At 42.3% G+C, this 24,148-nt stretch overlaps 1 protein-coding gene across 1 annotated transcript in view; it reads right to left on the minus strand.

Annotated features, from left to right (window-relative positions):
- Positions 1 to 23,707, minus strand: part of LOC120064024 (formin-like protein 2) — a 57,926-nt gene extending 34,219 nt beyond the window's left edge. The window contains exon 1 of the mRNA XM_039014335.1: positions 23,676 to 23,707. Within this exon, the coding sequence (XP_038870263.1) occupies positions 23,676 to 23,707 (32 nt within the window). The remainder of the gene's footprint in view (positions 1 to 23,675) is intronic.
- Between the last annotated feature and the right edge of the window lie 441 nt (positions 23,708 to 24,148).

Consider the following 24,148-nt stretch of genomic DNA (forward strand, 5'->3'; position numbering starts at 1 on the left):
TCTTCACAGATGAATCCCGGTTTTAAACTGTACCGGGCAGACGGCTTCACGTGGGCAAGCGGTTTGCTGATGTTAACGTTGTGAACAGAGTGCCCCATGGTGGACGTGGGGTTATGGTATGGTCAGGCATAAGCTAGGGACAACAAACAAAATTGCATTTTATCAATGACAATTTGAATGCACAGAAATACCGTGGGGAGATCCTGAGGCCCATTGTCGTGCCATTCATCCACCGCCATCACCTCATGTTTCAGCATGATAATGCACAATCTCATGTCGCAAGGATCTGTACACAATTCCTGGAAGCTGAAAATATCCCAATTCTTCCATGGCCTGCATACTCACCAGACATGTCAAACATTGACCATGTTTGGGATGCTCTGGATCGATGTGTACAACAGGAAATGTGTCGCGCTGCATGAGGAAAATGGTGGTCACACCAGATACTGGTTTTCTGATCCACGCCCCTACCTTTTTTTAAGGCACACTACATGGCCAAAAGTGCTAGACGAGCATCTCATTACAAAGTCATGGGCATTAATCTGGAGTTGGTTCCCCCTCTTTGCTGCTATAACAGCCTCCACTCTTCTGGGAAGGCTTTCTACTAGATGTTGGAAGATTGCTGCAGGGACTTTCTTCCATTCAGCCAAAAGTGCGCATTAGTGAGGTCAGACACTGATGTTGGGCGATTAGGCCTGGCTCGCAGTCGACGTTCCAATTCATCCCAAAGGGGATGGGGTTGAGATCAGGGCTCTGTGCCGGCCAATCAAGTTCTTACATACCGATCTCAACAAACAATTTCTGTATGGACCTTGCTTTGTGAACGGGGGCATTGTAATGCTGAAACAGGAAAGGGCCTTCCCCAAACTGTTTCCACAAAGTTGTTAGCACAGAATCGTTTAGAATGTCATTGTATGCTGTAGCGTTAAGATTTCCCTTCACTTGAACTAAGGGGCCTAGCTCAAACCATGAAAAACAGCACCAGACCATTATTCCTCCTCCACCAAACTTTATAGTTGGCACTATGCATTCGGGCAGGTAGCATTCTCCTGGCATCCACCAAACCCAGATTCATCCGTCAGATGGTGAAGCGGGATTCATCACTCCAGAGAACGCGTTTCCACTGCTCCAGAGCTTTACACCACTCCAGCCGACACTTGGCATTGCGCAAGGTGGTCTTAGGCTGCTCGGCCACGGAAAACCCACTTCATGAAGCTCCTGACGAACAGTTCTTATGCCGAAGTTGCTTCCAGAGGCAATTTGGAACTCGTTAGTGAGTGTTGCAACCGAGGACAAATGATTTTGACACGCTACACGATTCAGCACTCGGCGGTCCCATTCTATGAGCTTGTGTGGCCTACCACTTTGCGGCTGAGCAGTTGTTGCTGCTACATTTCCATTTCACAATAACAGCACTTACAGTTGACCGGGGAAGCTCTAACAGGGCAGAAATTTGACAAACTAACTTGTTGGAAAGGTGGCATCCTATGACGGTGCCATGTTGAAAGTCATTGAGCTCTTCACTACGGGCCATTCTACTGCCAATATCTGTCTATGGAGATTGCATGGCTGTGTGCTCGATGTTATACACCTGTCAGAAACGATAGAGGCTAAAATAGCAAAATCCACATACATTTGGCCATGTAGTGTATCTGTGACCAACATATGCATATATGCATTCCCAGTCATGTGAAATCCATAGATTAGGGCCTTATGAATTTATTTCAACTGACTGATTTCCTTATATAAACTACATGAACTGTTTTATTTATATGTATTTATTTTGTTCAGTGTATTTCAAGATTGTGTACATTTGCAATGTTTTAGTCAACTTATTTGAGTTGCTAGCTGCAGTTGTGCCTGTCGGCCAATCCTGCAGCTTGCTGGCAGTATGTGTGGCACGTATTTCTTTGTCTACAGTGCTGAACCTAACATGTTTTCATTTTGTCCCTATTCTTGTTTATGTGGTCTCATTTCAATATTCTACCTGAATCTCTAATGGGATATCCATTTTGTTTTCATAATTCTGATGAATGCTGTCTGAAAAAACAGACTTTATTCAATTCAAAAACATTTTATTTTGCATGTGTTTATTGTACAGGCAGTCTGGCCACTAGAACTTCACAAAAGTTGATTTTGCATAATTGGCGTCAAGACATAGGCCTGAATATTGCAGTGACCCTGTGAACAATCATAGCATTGCAGTGATTTTCCAAGGCAACAATGGCATCATCAGAGGAAGTAGAGCAAGCAGAGTCCTTCGCAGAGATTACAACTTTTTAGGGCTAGGCGCCAGCGGGACACCTGTCGACAATTTCCGGTGAAATTGGAGGGCGCGCAATTCAAATAAATAATCGTAAAAAGTATGGATATTAAACATCTAGGTACATACAAGTGTCTTATATTGGTTAAAAGCTTACATTCTTGTTAATCTAACGGCATTGTCTGATTTACAATAGGCTTTACAGAGAAAGCATGCCATGTGATTGTTTGAGGACGGTGCCCCACATCAACACATTTTTCAACCAGCACAGGCTTCATAAAATCACAAATAGCGATTAAATAATCACTTACTTTTTTGAAAATCTTCCTCTGATTTGCAATCTAAAGGGTCCCAGCTACAACATGCATGGTCGGTTTGTTAGATAAAATCCTTCTATATATTCCAAAAGGTCTGTTTAGTTGGTGCCATCGATTTGAGTAATCCACTCGTTCAACATGCAGACAAAGGAATCCAAAAAGCTACTGCTAAACTTTGTTAAAACAAGTCAAACTACGTTTCTATTAAATCCTCAGGTACCCTAAAATGTAATTAACCTATAATATTTCATACTTTCAGAAGTATGTTCAATAGAAAAGTAAAATTAGCAAGTGCTCTTCGTCCCGCGCCCACAGACTGATTTCCAACTGTGACTCCCAGTACCAAAACTCAAAATTCTTCCTCGTTTGAGAAGAAACAAGCCTGAAACCTTGAACAAAGACTGTTGACATCTAGTGAAGCCATAGGAATTGCAATCTGGGAGCTGGAATTGCATAGGACCCATAGCTTTCCATTGTAAGAGCATGGGATCTCAAAAAACAAAAATTCTGGTTGGTTTTCTCCTACCATATCAATTGTGTTATAGTCTCATAAGTTATTTTAACATTTCTACATACTTCAAAGTGTTTTCTATCCAATGGTACCAATTATATGCATATCCTGGCTTCTGGGCCTGAGTAACAGGCAGTTTACTTTGGGCACGTCAGTCAGATGGAAATTCTGAAAAAAGGACCCTAGCCCTAAGAAATAGGATGACCAAGAAACCTTCTACAGACTATAAATGGGTGACATGCACAAGGCACGTGATGAACAACGTGAGTCACTGGCTAAGACCGTTAATGACAAATATGGCTCTCCCCACAACCCACCTGTTGCTGTTTACATACCACCTAGTTGCAATATGGCACTGTTCAGTCGGTTCCCAGTGAACCCTGATGAAATTCCTATAGAAGGCTGAGTTGCAGCTATGAAATCCACTATGAAAATGTGGTAAACCCCAGTATTTCCAGGGACAAGCCGTGTGTGTTAAGTGTGTTTCAAGATGGCGGCGCTGATTTGGAAGTGATGGGTCAATGCTGCCCAAAAAGTGCAGTAACTACGAATTTGGCAAAAATTTGGCATCTTTGATCTATTGTAATGGCCAGATAGGGGTCTGAAATGATTGACACCTGTGATAAAGATGGCATAATAACACAATAACCCCAAGCACACATCAACATCCACAAAGAAATGGTTAATTGACCTGAAAATCAACATTTTGCAATGGCCATCTCATTCTCTGGGCTTTGAACCCCATTGAAAACCTATGGTTTTAATTGAAGAGGGCAGTCCATAAGCGCAGACAAAGGATTTCAAGGAACTGGAAAGATTCTGCATGAAGGAATGGTCTAAGATCCCTCCCAATATGTTCTCTAATCTCATAAAACATTTTAGAAAAAGGTTCAGTGCTGTTATCCCTGCAAAGTGAGGTATTAAAAGGTATTGGAAACAGGGATGCCAATAATTTTGACCCTTAATCTTTGAGAAAAAAAGTATTACTTGTTAAACAAAATCTCTGAGCAATTGTATTAGTATGAAATCATTTTCAGAAAAATGTCAGCATACAATATAGATAAGTATTTGTATTATTTATTTTATAAAGTATTTTTTGCTCATCAAGGGTGCGAATTGTTTTGACCTGACTGTATATTGGAAATACAAATTTACAATACCATTTTTTTTAGCTTTTCCTCACAAAATTAGGGCTGTCAAACAATAAAAAAAATGTCATTGAGTTAATCAGAGGATTTGCTGCGATTAATCACAAATTCTGAATTTGCTCTAATTGAGCTGTAATTTACGATAGTTTGTACACAAAAAGCATGACAAGAATACAGACGTATTGGGGCGAAATTGTCCAAAGGGTTAGCAAAATTAGGTAAATTAATAAAGCACATTTTCTTTAACTTTTACCCATTTTCGCCCCAATTTCGTGATATCCAATTGGTATTTACAGTCTTGTCCCATCGCTGCAACTCAAATCAAATGTTATTGGTCACATACACGTGTTTAGCAGATGGTATTGTGGGTGTAGCGAAATGCTTGTGCTACTAGCTCTGACATTGCAGTAATATCTAACAAGTAATATCTGACAATTACAGAACATATACCCAATACAAACAAATCTGGTAAAGGAATGGAATTAAGAATATAAACATATATGGACGAGCAATGTCAGAGCGGCATAGAATAAGATACAGTAGAATAGTATAGGATACAGGATATACATATGAGACGGGTAATGCAAGATATGTAGACATTATTAAAGTGACTAATTAATGGGACATTAAAGTGGCCAGTGATTTCAAGTCTATGTATATAGGCAGCAGCCTCTATGTGCTAGTGATGGCTATTTAACAGATGGCCTTGAGAAAGAAGCTGTTTTTCAGTCTCTCAGGTCCCTGCTTTGATGCACCTGTACTGACCTCACCTTCTGGATGATAGCGGGGTGAACAGGCAGTGGTTCGGGTTCTTGTTGTCCTTGATGATCTTTTTGGCCTTCCTGTGACATCGGGTGCTGTAGGTGTCCTGGAGGGCAGGTAGTTTGCCCCCGGTAATGTGTTGGGCAGACCGCACCACCCTCTGGAGAGCCCTGCGGTTGCGGGCGGTGCAGTTGCCGTACCAAGCGGTGATACAGACCGACAGGATGCTCTCAATTGTGCATCTGTAAAAGTTTGTGGGTTTTAGGTGACAAGCCACATTTATGAAGGCGCTGTTGCGCCTTCTTCACCACACTGTCTGTGTGATGTGATTGGACCATTTAAATTTGTTGTTTCCTGAAGTCCACAATCATCTCCTTTGTTTTGTTGACGTTGTGTGAGAGGTTATTTTCCTGGCACCACACTCCCAGAGCCCTCACCTCCTCCCTGTAGGCTGTCTCGGCATTGTTGGTAATCAAGCCTACTACTGTTGTGTCATCTGCAAACTTGATGATTGAGTTGGAGGTGTGCTTGGTCACACAGGCTTGGGTGAACAGGGAGTACAGGAGAGGACTCAGCACGCACGCTTGTGGGGCCCCCGTACGGACTCAGGAGAGGCGAAGGTCGAGAGCCATGCGTCCTCTAAAACACGACACTGCCAGGCTGCACTGCTTCTTGCTTAATCCGGAAGCCAGACGCACCAATGTGTCAGAGGAAACACCATAGAACTGGCAACTGTGTCAGCGTGCATGCGCCCGGCCTGCCACAGGAGTCGCTAGAGCGCGATGGGACAAGGTCATCCCTGCCGGCCAAACCCTCCCTAACCTGGACGACGCTGGGTCAATTGTGCGTCGTGTTACGGGTCTCCCGGTTGCGACACAGACCGGGATTGAACCCGGAACTGTAGCGACGCCTCAAGCACTGCAGTGCCTTAGACCGCAGCGCCACTCAGGAGGCATAATGTTAACTCGTTTTGACGTCGTATTGTTTTTAGCTGTATAGAGTATGTATTTTGGATGTTTTAAAAAAAACATTCAGAATTTTGGTTTTACATCAATTAAACTGAAGGAGTGAGCAAAGTATTTTGTGATATATAAGGGTACACACAAACCGAACAAAATAATCATAAAATGGAAACATTGATTTTCTACATCGCATTTGCAATAACAAACATAAAACTTCAGTCCTATGGACAACAACTTTATTTTGCCTTCGTCAAAAGTGCCATAACCTGAATTACACAGTTAATTTCGCTGGATATTTGAAGATAATAAAGTATTTAGACCTACATGCCCCTAGTGCATTTTTGCCTTAGCAACCAAATCATTTAAAACACTGGCACAAAAGAAAAAGGGACAAATCTGGCATGCAATTAAAAATGCAAAGTAGTCCAAGCAAGGCAATATTCCCTTACCACTAGAATGATTATTTCATCCAATCGTGTCAATTCAGATTGGCCAGCGTAAACTGCTTTGGGTCCCACTAATTACATATGGCTGTAACCAAGCTGTATTTCATTCTACCAGACACATATCTATTCTGCATATTTAAAAGCATTGAATGCATTGAGATGTCCTATGAGACTCGGCTGGAGCAGTAAAATGTCCCTGTTGCAGTGGGTTGCCGGAACTAGCCTCCATCAGTGCCATATCAACTCTAGTGTTTTGTAGTTTGTGTGTAGAACAGAAGTGGAACAGAAGCAGCAGGAGAGAATGACTGGGAGTGTGCATACAGTCTACACCCCAAACAGTCATCAATGAGCAGAACGAGTCACTAATTGCAGTATAACCAAATGACGAGTTTTTTTTAGTCAACAAATACCCTCAAAAGAAGAGTCAAAAAAAGCTATGTATCCGAACTGTTATTGTGGCAGAGTGTGAAGCTTAACAGAGGAGACGAGGGAACGAGTGGCATTTCACTCTCAACAAAACAAAGGCAGTTTGTATTGCTGTTACTGTGAAATAGTCCTGTAATTCTACTGGTTGTCTGTCCATCAACCTCTTGCATATGTATAAAATGTATTTTAAAAAATGACAAAACAAACTTCAAAAGATGGCTCCATTATCCCATAACCCCTGCTAAGGGAGAAATATTGCGCATTCTCCACATCGATAATGTCCACCATTTCTTTTATCTTTTCTGTAGGTGTAGATGGGTATAACCGGTCCCTACATATGAAGATGTATATAGACACTCTTTTTCCTATTGTTTTGTTTATTCCATGTGTAAGTCTGTGTTGTTGTTTGTGTCGCACTGCTTTGCTTTATCTTGGCCAGGTCGCAGTTGTAAATGAGAACTTGTTCTCAACTAGCTTACCTGGTTAAATAAAGGTGAAATAATATTTAAAAAAATAAAAAGATATTGATGATTGAGATTTAATACTGGACACACACTCTGCCAAACACTCTCCCCATGTTGGTCCTCACAAAGGCAGCATTCATTCTGCTAAAGAAAGAAATGGGTTCAGTTGAACAGCCACTACAGTACTTGAGAACATGAGTGCAAGCTGTCATTTTGGGCTCCAGCTAAGTACACTTCACAGTGTCCTTCTGGATCTGAGCAGAGGTTTATTTTATTAATTCTCTCCTCGATGACAGCTTCTTAAAACACTGGCAGCAACAACGTGGTGAGGACTAATGACTATTCGGTGAGAGGGCAAGGATGGGGAAGCGATTACATCTCGGCTCTACTCGGATATCAATGGAAAAAGACCCAGGGCTCGCGTTTTTTCAACAATACATTTTGAATGGCATTGTGAAATAATGGAGAACATGCGTACAACCTGAATACAAAACCATATCAACGTATCTGAAGCATGTTGTACACTAGCATCTGTACCGGTACACTAATATCTGTGCATGGACAAGACTCACGGAAGACTTTAAATGATGCTGTGCCTCAGAGGAACACAAACAATTACTGAACTGAAACAGCAAAAAAAGCATTTTGCCTTTGAATAAAGCTTCAAAGTATGGAATTTTGCAACCTCCCAACTGTGTGGTACTGAATTGCACACCTGGCCACAAAAAGGAATTTGTTGAGAGGAATCTAATTGCTTTGGACAGTGTCCAGGATGAGGTGGTTTATTATATGTTGTGATCCGGCTTGGCAGAGGATCAAATGGGAGGCAGAGATTCATGTTGCTCCAATGACTTCTATGGCCAATGTTTCTGGGTCATCAGTATACTTTTTAACACAAACCGTGACAAGGGCAACAACAACAAAATGTAAACTGCATTGGGAAATAATTACGAACTTGGCATAAACATGAATTGAAATGTGCTGTTCCACGCTTAGGGAACTCAAGCGCTATACTAGTCACATTTTCATTTTGTATATCTTAATATTTCATTTCGGTATGTCTGAGACGTGAAATCCATAAGATCAGTAAATTGGTATTGCATCGACGCCAAAAAGACGTCACGTTTTCAGCAAATCCGTAAAAAATGTATCGCCACAGAAGAAATGCCTGTCAGAAATGCCTGTCAGTCTATGCATGCATCGTTGCTCATGATGCAATCAGTAAGATTAAAAGACAAGCCAATGAACATGGCCAAATTGTCCTTGATTTGACAGACCCATTCATCAGGCTGTGTCAGATTCCTCTGTCACCACCAGCAGCCCCTCAATCTGTTCTGTTGCACCGCTTTGATGGGAAAATGAAATTGTTGTTTAGAACCACCACACATAAGTGCTACCAATAGAATGCAACAAATATGTTTTTGACAATGACAAACTTTATTAACGTGGCTAATGTAGACGGTTTGAGAGAGAATAAAGTAGATGTCACACGTCTAAATCTTGATTTATGACCCTATGTCCTGTAGAAGGGTGCATGCCCATATTTGGGCTTCAGGTCAGGACATCCTGGTGGTTAGGGGGGGTCGGGGTGGGGTGAGTAAGTGACCAGGTGTCAGGTCAACCTGTTACTGTTTCTCACGGTTTGGGGGGTTAATGAACATTTCAAAGAGGATGACCCCACACCCCCCCTATTTTATTGCCCTCATGGGGTTGTTGTCTATGAAACACGAATGTCAAAGCATTGGTCCGGCCTCCACCTTATAAAGCCCCAGAACAATACATGTTTAAGACTGTACAAGATCTTAAAAATAACCATGGATTTTGTGATCAGTGACAAAGCAGTGATGACTGTAACAACTGAAGCGGGCCCTCGGTTGGTCCATAGAGCAAGGGCAAAGTATCAACCCGAAATATATGATGCGCCAAAAAAGCGTTTTTTAAATGTGTATAGAACCCAAATACCTCCCGCAAATGCGCTGAAAGATCAAGTGTTGATGTCTAATGGACAGCTGTGGGGGTATCGGTTTGATTACCTGGCCTGTAGAGTGACCCTCTATACGGTCGCTGAAGGAGAAGAATATACAGACCAGACTGTAGGAGTGGATTATGGTGTTGAAGACTGGTCGGTTTTTCGCAAGGTTGTGTGTCCTGAACTGGGCCTTATCACCAAGGGGTATAGTGTGTTCACTGGCTACGAGACCCGTTGGGAAGGTACCCCTGACTCCTCAGGAAGAATATTTCACAGGGTGAAAATACAAAGACAGAATGGACGTCCCTGCGGCTGCGTGGAGTTCTATATCGGCACCCAGGAAATCCGAAACCAAAACCTCAGGGAGGGGGGCCTGACTGGGGATTCCAGGCTGCGTATGCTTATTCCTTTTAAAAGTTGGGATGTAATGGAATTGAACATGTTGCAGGTGTTGGATGCTCTCTTTGTACAGAGCCTACAGAGGCAGAGCCTTGTTCATTTAAAGAAGTGCATAATATATACGAATCGTGAAGATTACGTTTCAAAAGAGGCTCAAGAAGATACCGCTTCAGAAGAAAACTAAGTACGCGGCCTCGGTTAACCACGCCCCGATACCCAAAGGCGTGGTTTTACAATAAAAGGAAAAAAGCCGCCTGTTCTTCATTTCATCATAGACCATGGATATCCCTAGCTTCTACGAGAACTCAGCTACGTCATGGGGGCCCGACACTAAGGACTCTATGCCTCGCAGCCCTACACTCTACTCCCCCCTGGCAAGACCCTCGACACCCCCTACATTTACCCAGCCTGAGGATATGTTTGATGGGGTTGCCAGTACGATTTTTGTGGATACCATCAAGGCCTCTGTAGCTACACTTTTAGACGTGGTGATTGGAGACTATATAAGAGAAAAATGCATCGGCTGTGAGATCAATCACCCCAGCCAGCGTCGTCATCCTTGCCTATACGACCCTCCTAGATACTACTTTTTCAACCATTTTGAGGAGCTGGTGAAAAGACTGTGGTCCTGCCGGTTTATACCAGCGCTGGTCATCGCCCTGGAGTCTATGGGTCTTGTGCCGTCTATCCCTAGAGTTTACGGGGTAACCGAGGCCTTCCTACATGAACTGAAGGAGGCAATCTTCATCCACGAGAAACTCAAAGAAATCCGACACACCCTGGTGGACGACAACAAATACAGGGAAGCTGTGGTGGCTGATGTGATGCTTTTCTGGCTCAATAAAACCCAAGAGACCGAGTGACATTTTGTTATTTAGACGTAAAGCTATGGGTAACTATGTGTCTACGATGTTGGAGCGAATAAATACATTTTTTCTTTTGAGAGACCTTACAAATGTTATGCATCAGATTATTGAAAATAAAGTGAACAATGTATAGTTCTACACGACACACAATACCTGGGCTAATGTAGAGCGTTTGTTGAAAATGGAACAAATCATGAATCATGTACGACATACGGGGGAGAGTATGCAATGGACACAAATGGTATCAAGAATTGTTGATGATTCTGAAGAACTAGAAATAACTTTGGCTAAGATTTTACATTATTTGTTTGAACCACCATTTAATGTGAACGTGTATCATATTTGTTGTTTATATACTTATATATCCGACGTGTGTGTTTTAAAAATTCAGCGAAACAAACCTGTAAATCTAAACCAAATATATAGGTTGTTGCATGCTGTGATTGTTGAGAAAACTGGGACGTGTATCTTGCAACAAATCCTGAATTGGCTGTATACGTAATACTTGGTCTTAAAAAATAAAAATTCTCAAACTGAAATGTTGTCGTTATTTGAAAGTGGCTCATTAACGTTATTGGCCCTCAGAGAGGCAAGAAGGATGGCTGAACAGCTGTTGAAAAACATTTATTATAATCCCGCTAACCCCGGGTCTTATGGGGGTAAAGAGCGTTTACAGAGAGCTATAGCCGAAGAAACAGGTAGCCTGTTAAGCGATGCTAAAGTGAATGAGTGGTTATCAGAGCAGGATGCCTATACTCTCCATAAACCTGTAAGAAAACAATTTCCAAGAAATAGAGTTTTTTCTACGCATCCCTTGGCCCAATTTCAGGCGGATCTATGTGACATGCAGGCCCTTGCCGATAAAAATGATGGAAATCGCTACATGCTAACGGTTATAGATATTTTCTCTAAAGTAGCCTTTGTAAGGGTGTTAAAAAATAAGAGCGGGGCCGAGGTAACCCGGGCCTTTGACTCAATCTTGAAGGCAGGAGGCGCACCCAAGAAAGTGCCGACTGATGGCGGAAAATAATTTTTTAATAAGACATTTCAGAAGCTCATGAATAAGCATAATATAATACATTTTGCTACAGGCTCGGATTTGAAAGCTTCAGTTGTTGAACGCTTTAACAGAACTTTGAAGGAGCGGATGTGGAGATATTTTACAGCTCACAACACACATAGATATATCGATATAGTTCCTGATTTAGTACAGGGTTACAACAACAGCTACCATAAGAGTATACGTATGAAGCCTTCGCAGGTGTCTTCTGAAAACTCTTTTCAAGTCTTTAAAAATCTGTATGGTTTGTTCCCCCTTCGCCGTAAGAAAAAAATTAACTTTAAATTCAACGTGGGTGACTTGGTGCGTATATCTAAGTTGAGGGGTGTTTTCGACAAAAAATATGAGCAAGGTTACAGCGATGAGTTGTTTACCGTTACAGAATGTCTGCCACGCATACCCCCGGTCTACAAGTTAAAAGATTATGACGGGGAGCTTATAGAGGGATCTTTTTATGAGAAGGAATTACAGAAGGTCCAGTTGGGTAAAGACAAAGTCTTTCACGTGGAGGAGATTCTAGATCAGAAGAGAGAAAAGGGTAAAAAATGGTTGCTGGTCCGCTGGAAAAACTGGCCCCAAAAGTTCAACAGTTGGGTATTGGAGCACGATATGGTTGAGGCAGCTGGGGTTAACTTAAATGCATGATAACTAGCTCATCATTCTCGTGTACACAGGAGTGCATCATGGAACACAGCGGCTTCTACCTGACTCTCCCCAGTAATGCGTCTGCACATATATATCGTAATAATCAGAGTTCGAATTATACAACCAATTTTCCAAAGCCTATAGAGTTATCAGAGGCTTGGGAAGTAGGTCTCAGCGAGATTACATACCCCCATAGTTGGTATAATATCAAAGATAAGGACCGTGATTTTTATTGCAAAAAGTTAGCGGAACCTGTGAAACTTATTAAGCTTAAAAAAGGTTTCTATAGAACCGTCGACAGGATCGTCTCAGAGTTGAATGAACACCTAACCCTGAACAGGATGGAAATATTCCTATTCTACAACCCTATCCATAAAAGGATACAAATCTCAGGGCCTGCTAACGGTGGTATAAAGACCAGCGGTAATTTAGCCTACATGTTGGGGATGGCCCCCAATAAATGGACGTATGTGAACGATAAATTATTCCCATTCCCTGCGGATATCCATGCTGGATTTTACAACATATTTGTGTATACCGACATCATAACCTATCAAAGGGTCGGAGACACATGTGTGCCCCTCCTGAGAACAGTTCATATAGACGGAAAGGATGGGGACATCGTCACTGTCAATTATGCCAAGCCGCACTACGTACATGTCAGCAAGAAATATATTGAAAACATTCTGGTTGAGCTTAAAACGGATCAGAACGAAAACATTGAATTTACTTATGGTAAAATGATTGTAAAACTACACTTTAGACCCACCAAAACCTCTCTACATATATAATATTTGTATTATATTTATAAACATAATACAAATAAAGGGTTATGGAGCACCATCATCTCGACCCTAACCGTTATGTTTCATACTATGTGGATCAAGTTGGTAATGGACTACCAGGGTATCATGGAGCACCGACAATGTACGGTGCTGGGATAGGAGGTATATTCCGTAACCTCTTCAGGATGGTTTTACCTTTTATGAAGAGAGGCTTCAGCATAGCCAAACCACATTTAAAATCAGCGGCTAAAAATATAGTAAGTGAGGTTGTAGCAAATGCTATGACCCGCAGGGCGTCACCAGAGGTGGAGCATCAAGAAGGCTCGGGGCTTATGATATTGTCTCGAAGGCCAAAAAAGAGACCCCCAGGTTTAAGACGCAAGCCTGCACCTAAAAAGCGGAGGTTAACTGTTAAAAGAACCTCAGTAAGTCAAAGACGGGGTAAAGGGAGGAGGTCTGGACCAAAAACGACAAAAAGAATACTAGGAAGTATTTTCTAAAAGAATAATTGACATGGCTCTTTTACACCGTATGTCCTCTGAAGCTATAAAGACAGAACTCGATCTTTTCACGGCCCCGTTAACGCAGCATTCAATAGATAGGTCCAGTTATGTGGAGATAGCCCCCCTCTCGGCTATTACCGATAACGGGCCTATCGAATTTTTCATACCAGGCCACGGTGACAACTATCTGGACCTCAACAACACCTTGGTGCATTTACGTCTAAAAGTGACCAAAAGAGATGGCACAAATATTGCAGGCGATGCCAAAGTGAGTCTCATTAATTACCCCATGGCCACCATCTTCTCCCAAGTGGACGTGACTTTGGGTGAACGCCTAATCAGTCAAAGCAGCGCCACATACCCTTATAGAGCCATCATGGAGTGTTTGCTAAACTACTCCGAAGACACTCTCAAAACATAATTTAGCGCCGGGCTGTTTAGCAAGGATACTGCAGGAGCCGCTATGGAATCGACAGACCCTTCCACCGGGGCAAACAAAGGACTGGCGGCACGCGCTCGCTACTGCGCCGAATCTCGAGAGTTTCATTTGCTAGGCCCTATACACTCTGACATTTTCTTTCAAGAACGGTTACTCTTAAATTCGGTTGATTTAAGATTAAAATTAACCAGGGCCAAGGATGAGTTTTGCCTGATGTCTCCCCAAGACGGGGATTTTAGTTTGAAAGTGTTGGGGGCCACCCTTTTTATTAAAAAAGTGTCTGTATCTCCGGCAGTACGTCTGGGTCACTCCCATGCTTTGATGAAAGGAAATGCCCTTTACCCTCTCCAAAGAATTACCATGAAAACCTTTAGCATACCTGTGGGCAGTAGAATCTGCAGTCAAGAAAACCTATTTCTAGGCCCTTTACCTAGATATGTGGTTATAGGTCTGGTTGATCACGCCTCTAATACGGGCAGTTTAGATTAAAAAAAACTTTAATTTTCAACACTTCAATGCAGAGTATGTAGCTCTCTGTCAGGACGGACGTCAGGTCCCTGCTAAGGCTTTCCAACCACAATTTAATAACAACATATCTGTGCGAGAATTTTACAATCTATTCCTGGCTACAGGGCGACATCTCAAAGATCTCTCTTTGCCTATAGACAGAAATGATTTTGCAGAGGGTTACACATTGTATGCTTTCAATTTATCACCTGACGATGACACCTCAGGAAATCTGTCTGTGTTGTCCCAAGGTAACCTCAGGCTTGAAATGCGTTTCCGTACACCTTTAGCCTGTACAGTTAGCATGATTGTTTACGCATGCTCTGATTCAATCTTGGAAGTGAATGCCCGAAGACAGGTCTTAGTGGATTATTATTAAGGACCTTTGAGCAAAGACATGAATACCCAAGAGTTGGACGGGCTCATGAGCCGCTTGATTGGAAAACAATTTTGTGGAGTGTTGGCTTGTGATGAATTACCTATTGAGAAATGGCCTGAGAGGCCGGCCATGTTTATTGTCAATACCCATCCTAAACACATGCCTGGTGAACATTGGCTAGCTATGACCTTAGAAGAGGAAGGTGGAAGAAAAATCTCAACTTTTTTTGATTCCTATGGCTTTCCCCCCGGTTTTTCACATTTCCCTAAATCTATTAAAGATTTTTTGACCTTAAACGGTTCAAAGATCTACTACAGCATCAAACAAGTGCAAGATAGCCTTTCCACTACATGCGGTCAACACTGTGTATTCTATCTGTGCCAAAGAGCCCGGGGAGTTTCTTTTGACGATGTTATGTCTCTTTATAAGGATGATTTAAGAAGTAATGATACCCTGGTATCTTGTTTTGTTAGAAAATATCAAAAGTGTTCAAATGTGTGTCCTTTAAGACCGTGTAATCAAGGCGTATGCTCACGTCATATGTTTCAAGAATGCCACAAATGTTAAATTGTTTATTTTTCAAATAAAAATTTATTGAATTTAATCATAGTCATTCAAAAATCTTTTTCAAAAGTCTAACCACACCGAGAGATCGGGATTAGGAAAAGGTCCTGAGACGTTCATGGGAGTAAATGAGTTATCATCATCCCTTTCATAGGGGGGCGGGGTCGTTGTGTGATCTTTAGGGGTGCTGTATCTCGTTGAAGGTTTTTGTTTTAAAGCTTGAATCTGTTGACGAAGCTTATGGTTGGGTACACCCGAGAGGGGAATGTTGAGGATTGCCAGGGCCTTAAGAAACTGACGCCAGCCGGGAGGCCTTCTGTCATCAGCAACCTTGTGGGCAGCCGTGGTACTTTTAAGCAAGTCAAGCATATGTGAACCCCTGACAACAGAGCCCTGAAGGATAAACTCTCCAGAGTCGTTCCAAGCAGCTATCCCCTTTGAGTCTTTTATCTTGTTCATAATGTATTTAACATTCTTCCTGTTACGTAACGGAACATGTGTCAGGAGGTCATGCATAACTTTATCTTCAAATGGCATTTGAGCTTCAACAGACATATGATCTTCAATAGGCAAGATCGCAGGTACAGGCCTTACAGGGGCCTGGCTATCGCTAGGTTCGACATCTGTTAAAGGGTCCGGTAGGGAAAGTGTTAAATGGTTAGTCTCTCTAGCCCCTTGTTTTACCAGAGTCAAATACCTTTGCATTAGGTTTGTGTATTTTTGAATCTTATCATAGGGGTTCAAGCCTTTTCGGTTCAAAATATCCTTCATGGCCGTATCCAAATCATTTTCAGCTGTTTGTCGGATATCTTCAGGACCATGCATTTGTTTTTTAAGTCTATCCAACTCTTGTTGAGGCACCAAGTACATTTTATTGGCCATCACAACCGGTGTTCAACCCCCACGTCGGGCCGCAATAAGGCTGGGGATGAAGGGCACGGCTATACTTAGTAAAGGCAGCAGAAAACCCCCAGACTGTTGTATGCTATGTCTTTTCTTTTGAAGACTGGCCCTTTTATTGGCAAAGAGTTTGATCGAGGTCTTTTGTCTCTTTAATTTTTTCAGTTGGTTCAGGGTGAGTGGAATGCGTCCTTTGAGAAGATTCAAAGCAATCTCACATAGGGCTAATATGAGATCTGAAGAACAGCGACCCAAGATGGCCTTCCGTTCTTTAGCTGTAGACCCAACTAGCCTTCTCAAGAGGGGCAGGTTTTTTTTTAAACGCAGAGACATAGCGTTTACTTTTTAGGAAGGTATGCAGCAGGCCACTCCCACGGAAACAGACCTGTACGTAGCCTAAGGTGTTCTGGAGTATTTGCTTTTAAATCCACGATTAAATAAGAAAATGGCTCTTTGGTAGCATCCTCATAGCTCTCCATAAAGTATGATTTCCTTCCAGGGTACATCTGCTGAGCTAGAGTGCTAATTTGCAGTTTGTCTCTAGGATTTTTAAACAATACCATGTAGTTGGCGTTCAAGCTAATGGTACGGCTATTTTTACCTTGGTGAAACACATTCTGGACCAAGTAAAGCACGGACATGTTTCTATGATGAGTATATTGGGTAAAAGCTCGTGCAATTTCGGGGTGTTCGCTACCCGCAAATAGCATATCGTCCAAAACAAGCAGATTGCTTTTATGTGGGGGGAGAAGTTCATCATCAGACAGAGAATCGGGTATTCCTTCAACAAACTTGATTTTTATTGTCTTCAATAATTCATCATACAGAGGTTGGTAACAGGAATAACACCATACAATATTGTCAGGCTTTTGAGATAACACATGTTCTGAATTCTCTAAAATACTTTTTACAAAAAAAGTTTTACCACTGTTTGAGGGGCCTGCAATTAAGGCCGAAAAGGGCAGTTTTAAACGTGGGTCAAAATCCTCGACAGCCGTCATTATATCTTAAGCTTTAAGACACACTGGGGCTTGTATCATAAGTCAGTAGCCAAAGGGCAATGTGGTACCGTCAGGCATTAGCCGTCTCTTGTCATAGACTACCCTGAATCTTTTAGTGAGTGGGGCGTTTCTTAGATGGAACCCCTTTTTATCCCTCACTATTTTGCTGTAGGAGCTCAAAATCTCCAAGTCACTATTCCTGTCATTTACGAAACCCTCGACCAAGCGCGTGATTGATTCCAAGTTTACACGCGGGGCATTTTCGTAGTTTTGAGTCACGCCTTTGGCTTTCAACACCACGTGATTGGCTTTAGTCCTAAAAGCATAGCTTTTGGGGCCACATGAGGACCATTCTGTGATATGGTCACCCTCTTCGAGTTCACTCGTTAAACCCCCAAGATAGTTGCTAAGTGGGGGGTTCCAATCCCCCGGTTTGCTTACATAGACCACAGAGTCTGTGTCGTGGTAAAGAACCCGCCGCTGAAGCTGTTCCATGAGGGTGTACAGTTCAAGTCGGCCATAGGCTGTGGTAAATGCTGCAAGAAACACATTTACATTACCTGGGGGTAGAACCCATTTTTTGTGGCGCCGCCATTGCACCAATGCAATGTCTTGACTCAAGAATGAAAAATGTGAAATTTCGTATTGGTCCGAAAAAACAAATTCCAAAAATTCTTCGGGGTCTTTAATGATCGAAGTTATTAGCATATTGCATCTCTGCGCTAATTTCCCCCAAAGGGAGTTCAAGTACAATTTCGAAACATTTCTTTTGGTTTTGTTGACCTCTATTCTGTCAGGGTCAAGAAGTATGCCTTCTCTGTCATGGTAGTCTTGAATGTACGTGTCTTTGCTCTCTTGATCTGTGACCGATGCCGGATAGCCTGAAGCCATCTGCTTGCATCTCAAGAAGGTCTTGATGTACTCTTTAAAAAGTGTGTCTGATTTCCTGGAAAAGTTCCACACTTCAAAGATTTTGGCCACACGATACCCCTTCTCTAAAGCCTTAGAGAATTCAACGGTGACCCATACACCGGTCAGGGCTCTTTCTTGATCTGAGTGATCACAAGGGTTTTCCTGGTTGTTGTTTTCACTGCATGTGCGACAAAGGGGAAAGAAAAGTTTTTCTTTAGGCCCCTTGTAAGGCAACACAGGTATAAAAAGGCCACTAGGAGGGTAGACAGTCGCTTTGATTAAACCAAAATAATTTTGAGGTATGTCAAAGTCTCGGTGAATAATTTCCGGATGCCCTATAGGATAGCATGAGGAACTCATTACATGTGGATAAAGGGATGTAAAATCTACATATCCTATTGTCTCGTCGGGTTGAGCTACATAACGCAATGTCAAAGCATTGGTCCGGCCTCCAAACAAGGCCTGTCGCGGTTCCAGGGGCTCTGGAGGGTAATATTGGGTAAGGAAGGCCTGAACATGAGGATCTGCCTTTTTGAGGGCTGTCCATTCGTGCTCCCACAAAACCACAACTTTTAACCCGTAAGTAGCCTGTAAAGAATTCAATTTGTCTTGAAACTCTTGGTACATTTCCCCAAAAGTCTTTTGGGTTAGGACACACATGGCCTGGGGAACAAAGCATAATTTACAACCGTGGAAGAAACAACCGTTGTACTCATACACTGTCTCAACCCCGTCAATCTGTGTGTATCCATCTACATGGTAAGAGCCAAACGACTTCTCACCCCGATTCAAAGCATGTTGGATAAAAATATCTTTATCCTGGGCCAAGTACTCCAACCATTGAATGGAACCACTAGAGTAGGCCTTGAATTGGCGTCGGTAGTTGTCTGGCGAAGGGATAGCTATAGATGCTGGAGTTAGATAGTGTGTACGATAGGTTTTCATGCACGCGGATGCAATAGTTGTACAGCTCCAGGGGTCAATGCCCGCATCTTTGATGACCTCTTCTCTGAATCTGAGGCATCCTTCACGTAGTATAACCACGTCATTGTCACAGTATGATTCCATCTCTTTATGGAAATCAAAAGTGCCATGTCTTACTGTCTCGTACCACGTCATGAATTTCTCACGCTCTTTGGGAGACATTTGATCACACCCGTACATTTCGGGGGAGGGATAAGATCCTATATAATGTAGATTCTCCTCAGATGTGAAGAAGTGTGGGAAATAGCCTTTGACAGAGTTTTCAAAACCCAAGGCCTCTGGCATTTGAGCCAATCTCATGGGTAAGAAGCTTAAGCTGTCAATGTATCTCTGTTTGAAGGCGGGGTCAACAAAACATAAGATTTTACTCCCTTGAGCAATGACACTGGGCGCAACGCCTTGCTGTATTAAGGGGTTCAGAAGACGGTAAGAGTCATAGGCTCGCGCATTGTGAGCTATAAACGTGAAGTTTCTGTACTGGGCCTTTCTAAAATGTTTTAGAAAGAGCCGGGCACAATTGGGGCCCTCGGCCGACCACTTTTCACCCTTGAAAGTCATTGTAGATACAAAAATAGGCAAGTGAACCCCTGATTGCTGATTTGTCTCAAAATCATAAAAAACATATTTCTCTGTATGTTCATCTTCAGCCAAGGGCTGAATGTAACACTCATGTGGTACTTCTTGAACCACTTCTGCGTCTCTGCTTTTCAAAGGCCCTTTACAGATTGGGCAATGTAGAATTCCACAAACATGTGGTTTAGGGCTATCTATTTTAAGGTTGTAATTGCAATGACATTTTGGACATTTCTTGTTAATGTCACAACTGCTTACAGATTTACAGGCCTTGGGGTGCCATGTTTCAGTTTTGTGTTTTTCGTAACAGTAAACCGAGCGACAGGTCCTATGACAATCCTCACAGGGTGTCAAGTTTAGCGGTTGCATAGGGCAATGTTTATCCAGACATACTGAACAGTTATAACGGCACGAGTGCCCCCCCAGGCGTGTGTAGCCGATATAACATGCTGGACACACATATGGGGCGCCTAAAAACGCTGTGATGTTAGTTATGGCATAGTAATGCTCATTTTGCACATAAAAGTACATAGTCTGAGGCTGTGGTTCTTGTATATTTTGGAATTTCAAGAGAGCGTCATTAGCCCTACTGTGGTACAAAACCACAATCTTTCTGTTCAGAAAGTTTTCAAATTTGCCTATGTCCGAGAAAGCCACAGCGTCATGTATACCGAGACCGACAGCCGTTTGTAGCTCTTGAGCTTTCTGTAACGCTGCGCGATCTGTACATCCAGGGCTGAGTAAATGGGCCAGCCCTATGGCAAAGCATAGCTTATTACCTTGATTGGGTACGATTATGAGGTATGCCCGTTTATTGCTTATGATTTCGGACTGCATTAGGCTATCGAGTTTCCTTCTCTGACCCCCGCCACCTAGGGGTTGACGTATTAATTGCACTACAAGTTCTAGGGTCCTATCTGCAAGCACGTTTAAATTTGACTGCACAAGGCGTTCTAGCAGGACATAAAATTGTTCAAGATCTGCTTCACCATTCTGTAAAATAAGGGATACACTGCTCTGCAGACTGTCTCCACGAATTTCCAACTGTAAGAGATCCCTGGGTTCTCCATAAGCTCTAGCCCTATCTAGCAGTTCAGTCAAAGTGTCAATAAGCATTACATAAAACACAGCATAGTCAAGATTCTGAGCACCACATGTGAAATTGAAAAACTGTCGAACCTCAGTATTGTGGAATTTATTTCGGTACAAAACACGTACACTGCGATCAAGACCATCCCCCTCCAGATTTGCTAGACAATTTTCCAACTGTTCAAAAACATCGTATTGTGTTTCAGACTCTTCGGACATGGGTGTTAAAGGCAGACTTAGAGGTGTATGTGGTGCAGAATTAAACCTCGGGCTCTCGTTCATCTGGGTAATTAGAGATATGATTGATTCGGGAATCTGTGATAACATGTTTTCATCGGAAACCTCTGACTCATTCATACGAGTAATAATTTCTATGAGTTCGGCGGGAATCTGTGTTAATAGGTTTTCATCTATCGTCATTATGTCAGTTACCCCAGCATCATTCATCTGATTAATTATAGCTTGGAGTTCTGGAGGGATCTGGGCTAAGAGGTTTTCAATTGTCTCGCTTAGGGCTATAGGTGGCGCCATTTGGTTACTTAAGGATGTGTGTTATACTGTAGGGATCTGTGTTACATCTATGTTTTTTAACGGCGGTATTTGCTTGTTTTAACCCTATTGTTGTTTAACATGCGGGGAAGCTCTCTACGCCAGAATGACATATCCTGACTGTGTTGATGCTCTAGTAGAATACACATTCGCCTTTGCATTAAAGCCTTTCGTGATTTTAAACCCTGGGTAAAAGCTTTGAAAAACCGGGCTTGGTCTATTTCAGAATCGGCTGTTGCCCCCACAGAATTGGCCGATTCAAGAAGGTTGGCCACTTCACAGAACATCAAATCGTCTACCTCAGAAATGTCATTTAAAACTTTGAAATCATCAGGTTTCGCTGTTTTCTTGACTGGTGTCTTTGGAGCCTCCTCGGGTTCTCGATGGGTAGCTTCTTCGATGTCTTTATAAGCCGGGGAGGAGTCTGAAATAAAAATAATACATACAAAAATAGGTTATTAACCCTAAAATATGTTAGATAAAAATGTCAAATACATTTCAGATATAAGCCTATATATTAACAATACATTAATTAAATACCTCGGCTTTTTTGACGAGGGCTGTTCTGAAGAAGCTCTGAAAACGCTGGAACATGTCTTTGGGCAACCCGAATTACAGCATCTGCCTGGTCTGTAGCTGGTGAGCCTGAAAAAAAAAAAAAACAGCATTAGGCCCTGTTTTAACATATTCAGACATAAAAAAATATATAAATAATAAAATAATAATATATATAAATAATAATAATATATAATTGATTCATACCTTGTCCTTGGAACTCGGTCTCGTGAATACCGGCCAAGTAGAATTGTTCGGGTGAAGCGGAACTGTGGATCTGGGCACTGATTGTCCGTTGGTGTTTAGAAATATGGGGCGCACCGGTGGCCTGTCCCAGGGGAGTTGACCTGCCGTTTAAAGCCTCTGTTCGCGGCTTGTGTGTAAAAACATCCTGGGAGTATGGTAGAATGGTCTCGTAGTCATATGCTTCGCAGAAACCGTTCAGGCTCCATATGGCATTCTTTAACCTTCTAGGCTTTATGTCCTCTGTAAACACATAAAATAACTTTTAATATAAGATGCCAACACTTTTTGTTTTTAAGGTATAAATATTTTTATGTATGGAATTCTTGGAGCTTACTTACGTTTACAATTCAGGGTCGGCGTTTGGATGTCTGCAATTTGTTCCGGAGACCCAATGGACGGTTCGAGCTCAGTTATACCTCTGAGAATCTGCGTGAAGGTTTGAGAATCTACAACAAAAAAAAAAAAAATTGATAATATTAAAGCTATAATCACTTTAGCTAATATTGCCTTGTTATACGGTAAGCATACTGGCCCTAATGATTGTTTAATATTTCTATAACATAACCCCCTTTTCAAACAATTCCCCACAACAACCAAATCTAATATAAATATATATTTATTTCAAGAACTCACCTTCAGAAAGATCCATTAGGAGGTTTTCCCAGATTATCTTTTTAACGGTTCAGTCCGATAACTATTCATGGGGGATGCTGTAGGGTAAGTTTGTAGCGGCGCTAAAACGGGGCTAACAGTGGCCCGGTTTTCTAGAGCTTTTGTACCCCACGACCTAGAGAAAGCACTGAATGATTTTTACAGAGCTTTGTGGTTGTCGTTTTTTCGGGCTATACCCCTCCCAAGGTATCTTTGACTCCTAAGGTATTTGGTTCAAACACATGGGATTGGGTGTGTCTAAACATTAGGATCCTTTTGATATTCTAAAATCTCCGGGGTGCTAGCACCTAGATGCTGGGGTGGGGAGGTCTCGACATCGCTGGGATGAATGACTTTTTAGCCCACCTAAAAATTAGTTTTTGAAAGGCCTTTGTGTTTAGGAGGCGTAAGACACAATATTTTTGTTGGGGGGTAGGCATCTGTTTTGCAGGATAGTGTAAACCTTGGTTTCAAACGACCCCCTGCATAGAGAGAGAGAGAGAGCGAGAGAGCCTTGAGCGCAGATGCATGGGCATTTTTGAACACACACCCTGCCCCTTTTTCTCTGTTTTTGAAACACACACACATCCACTACAGCACACTCCCGCACACACACGCGCGCACATGGCTTTTTCCGCAAGTTTTTTTCTCAGGGACAGACTGCGCTAAGAGTGAACAAACGCGAGAGTTCATAACGTGGTGAGATTCGGCTTTTAAAAACCCTTTATTTCATTCAAAATATTTAGTACATACATTTTATAGCCTTACATTATTAAGGTATTTTACGATGCCTTTCTTACAGATCCAGGGGGCTGGTGCAACCATCCCCCATTATCAGTGTCCAGTTCGCCCTCAAACGGCCTGGCTCTCTTGCAAGGTCCATCAACACTTGGTAAGTTTTCACTCCAGGGGTAGATAATACGTCGGGCCTTTAGGTCCTGGCTATGTCTCAAGGACAGCCGAGGCCAGCGCCTTAACTGTTCACGATTTTGGAAGAGAATGTCCAGCTTATTCATAAGTGTTATGAAAATTGGATAATCCACCCATTTAAAACTAAACACAGGAATAAAAAAGTTTACATCTTTGCCTGCTCTGGAAGATACAGGAGAATTGACAGACTTTGTAGCATTAGACCTATCATAAAGGTCACAGGCTAAAATTGTCACTTTGTTGTCAGGGCTATAGGCCATTGAAGCGATTCTTAGGGCCTTCAGATCACTGCGTCCGCAGACCTGTTCTTCCAAAGCATATCCTGGCACATTTGTACCACTCA

The sequence above is a fragment of the Salvelinus namaycush genome, chromosome 19, assembly GCF_016432855.1.
Source record: "Salvelinus namaycush isolate Seneca chromosome 19, SaNama_1.0, whole genome shotgun sequence".
In the NCBI taxonomy this organism is placed as follows: domain Eukaryota; kingdom Metazoa; phylum Chordata; class Actinopteri; order Salmoniformes; family Salmonidae; genus Salvelinus; species Salvelinus namaycush.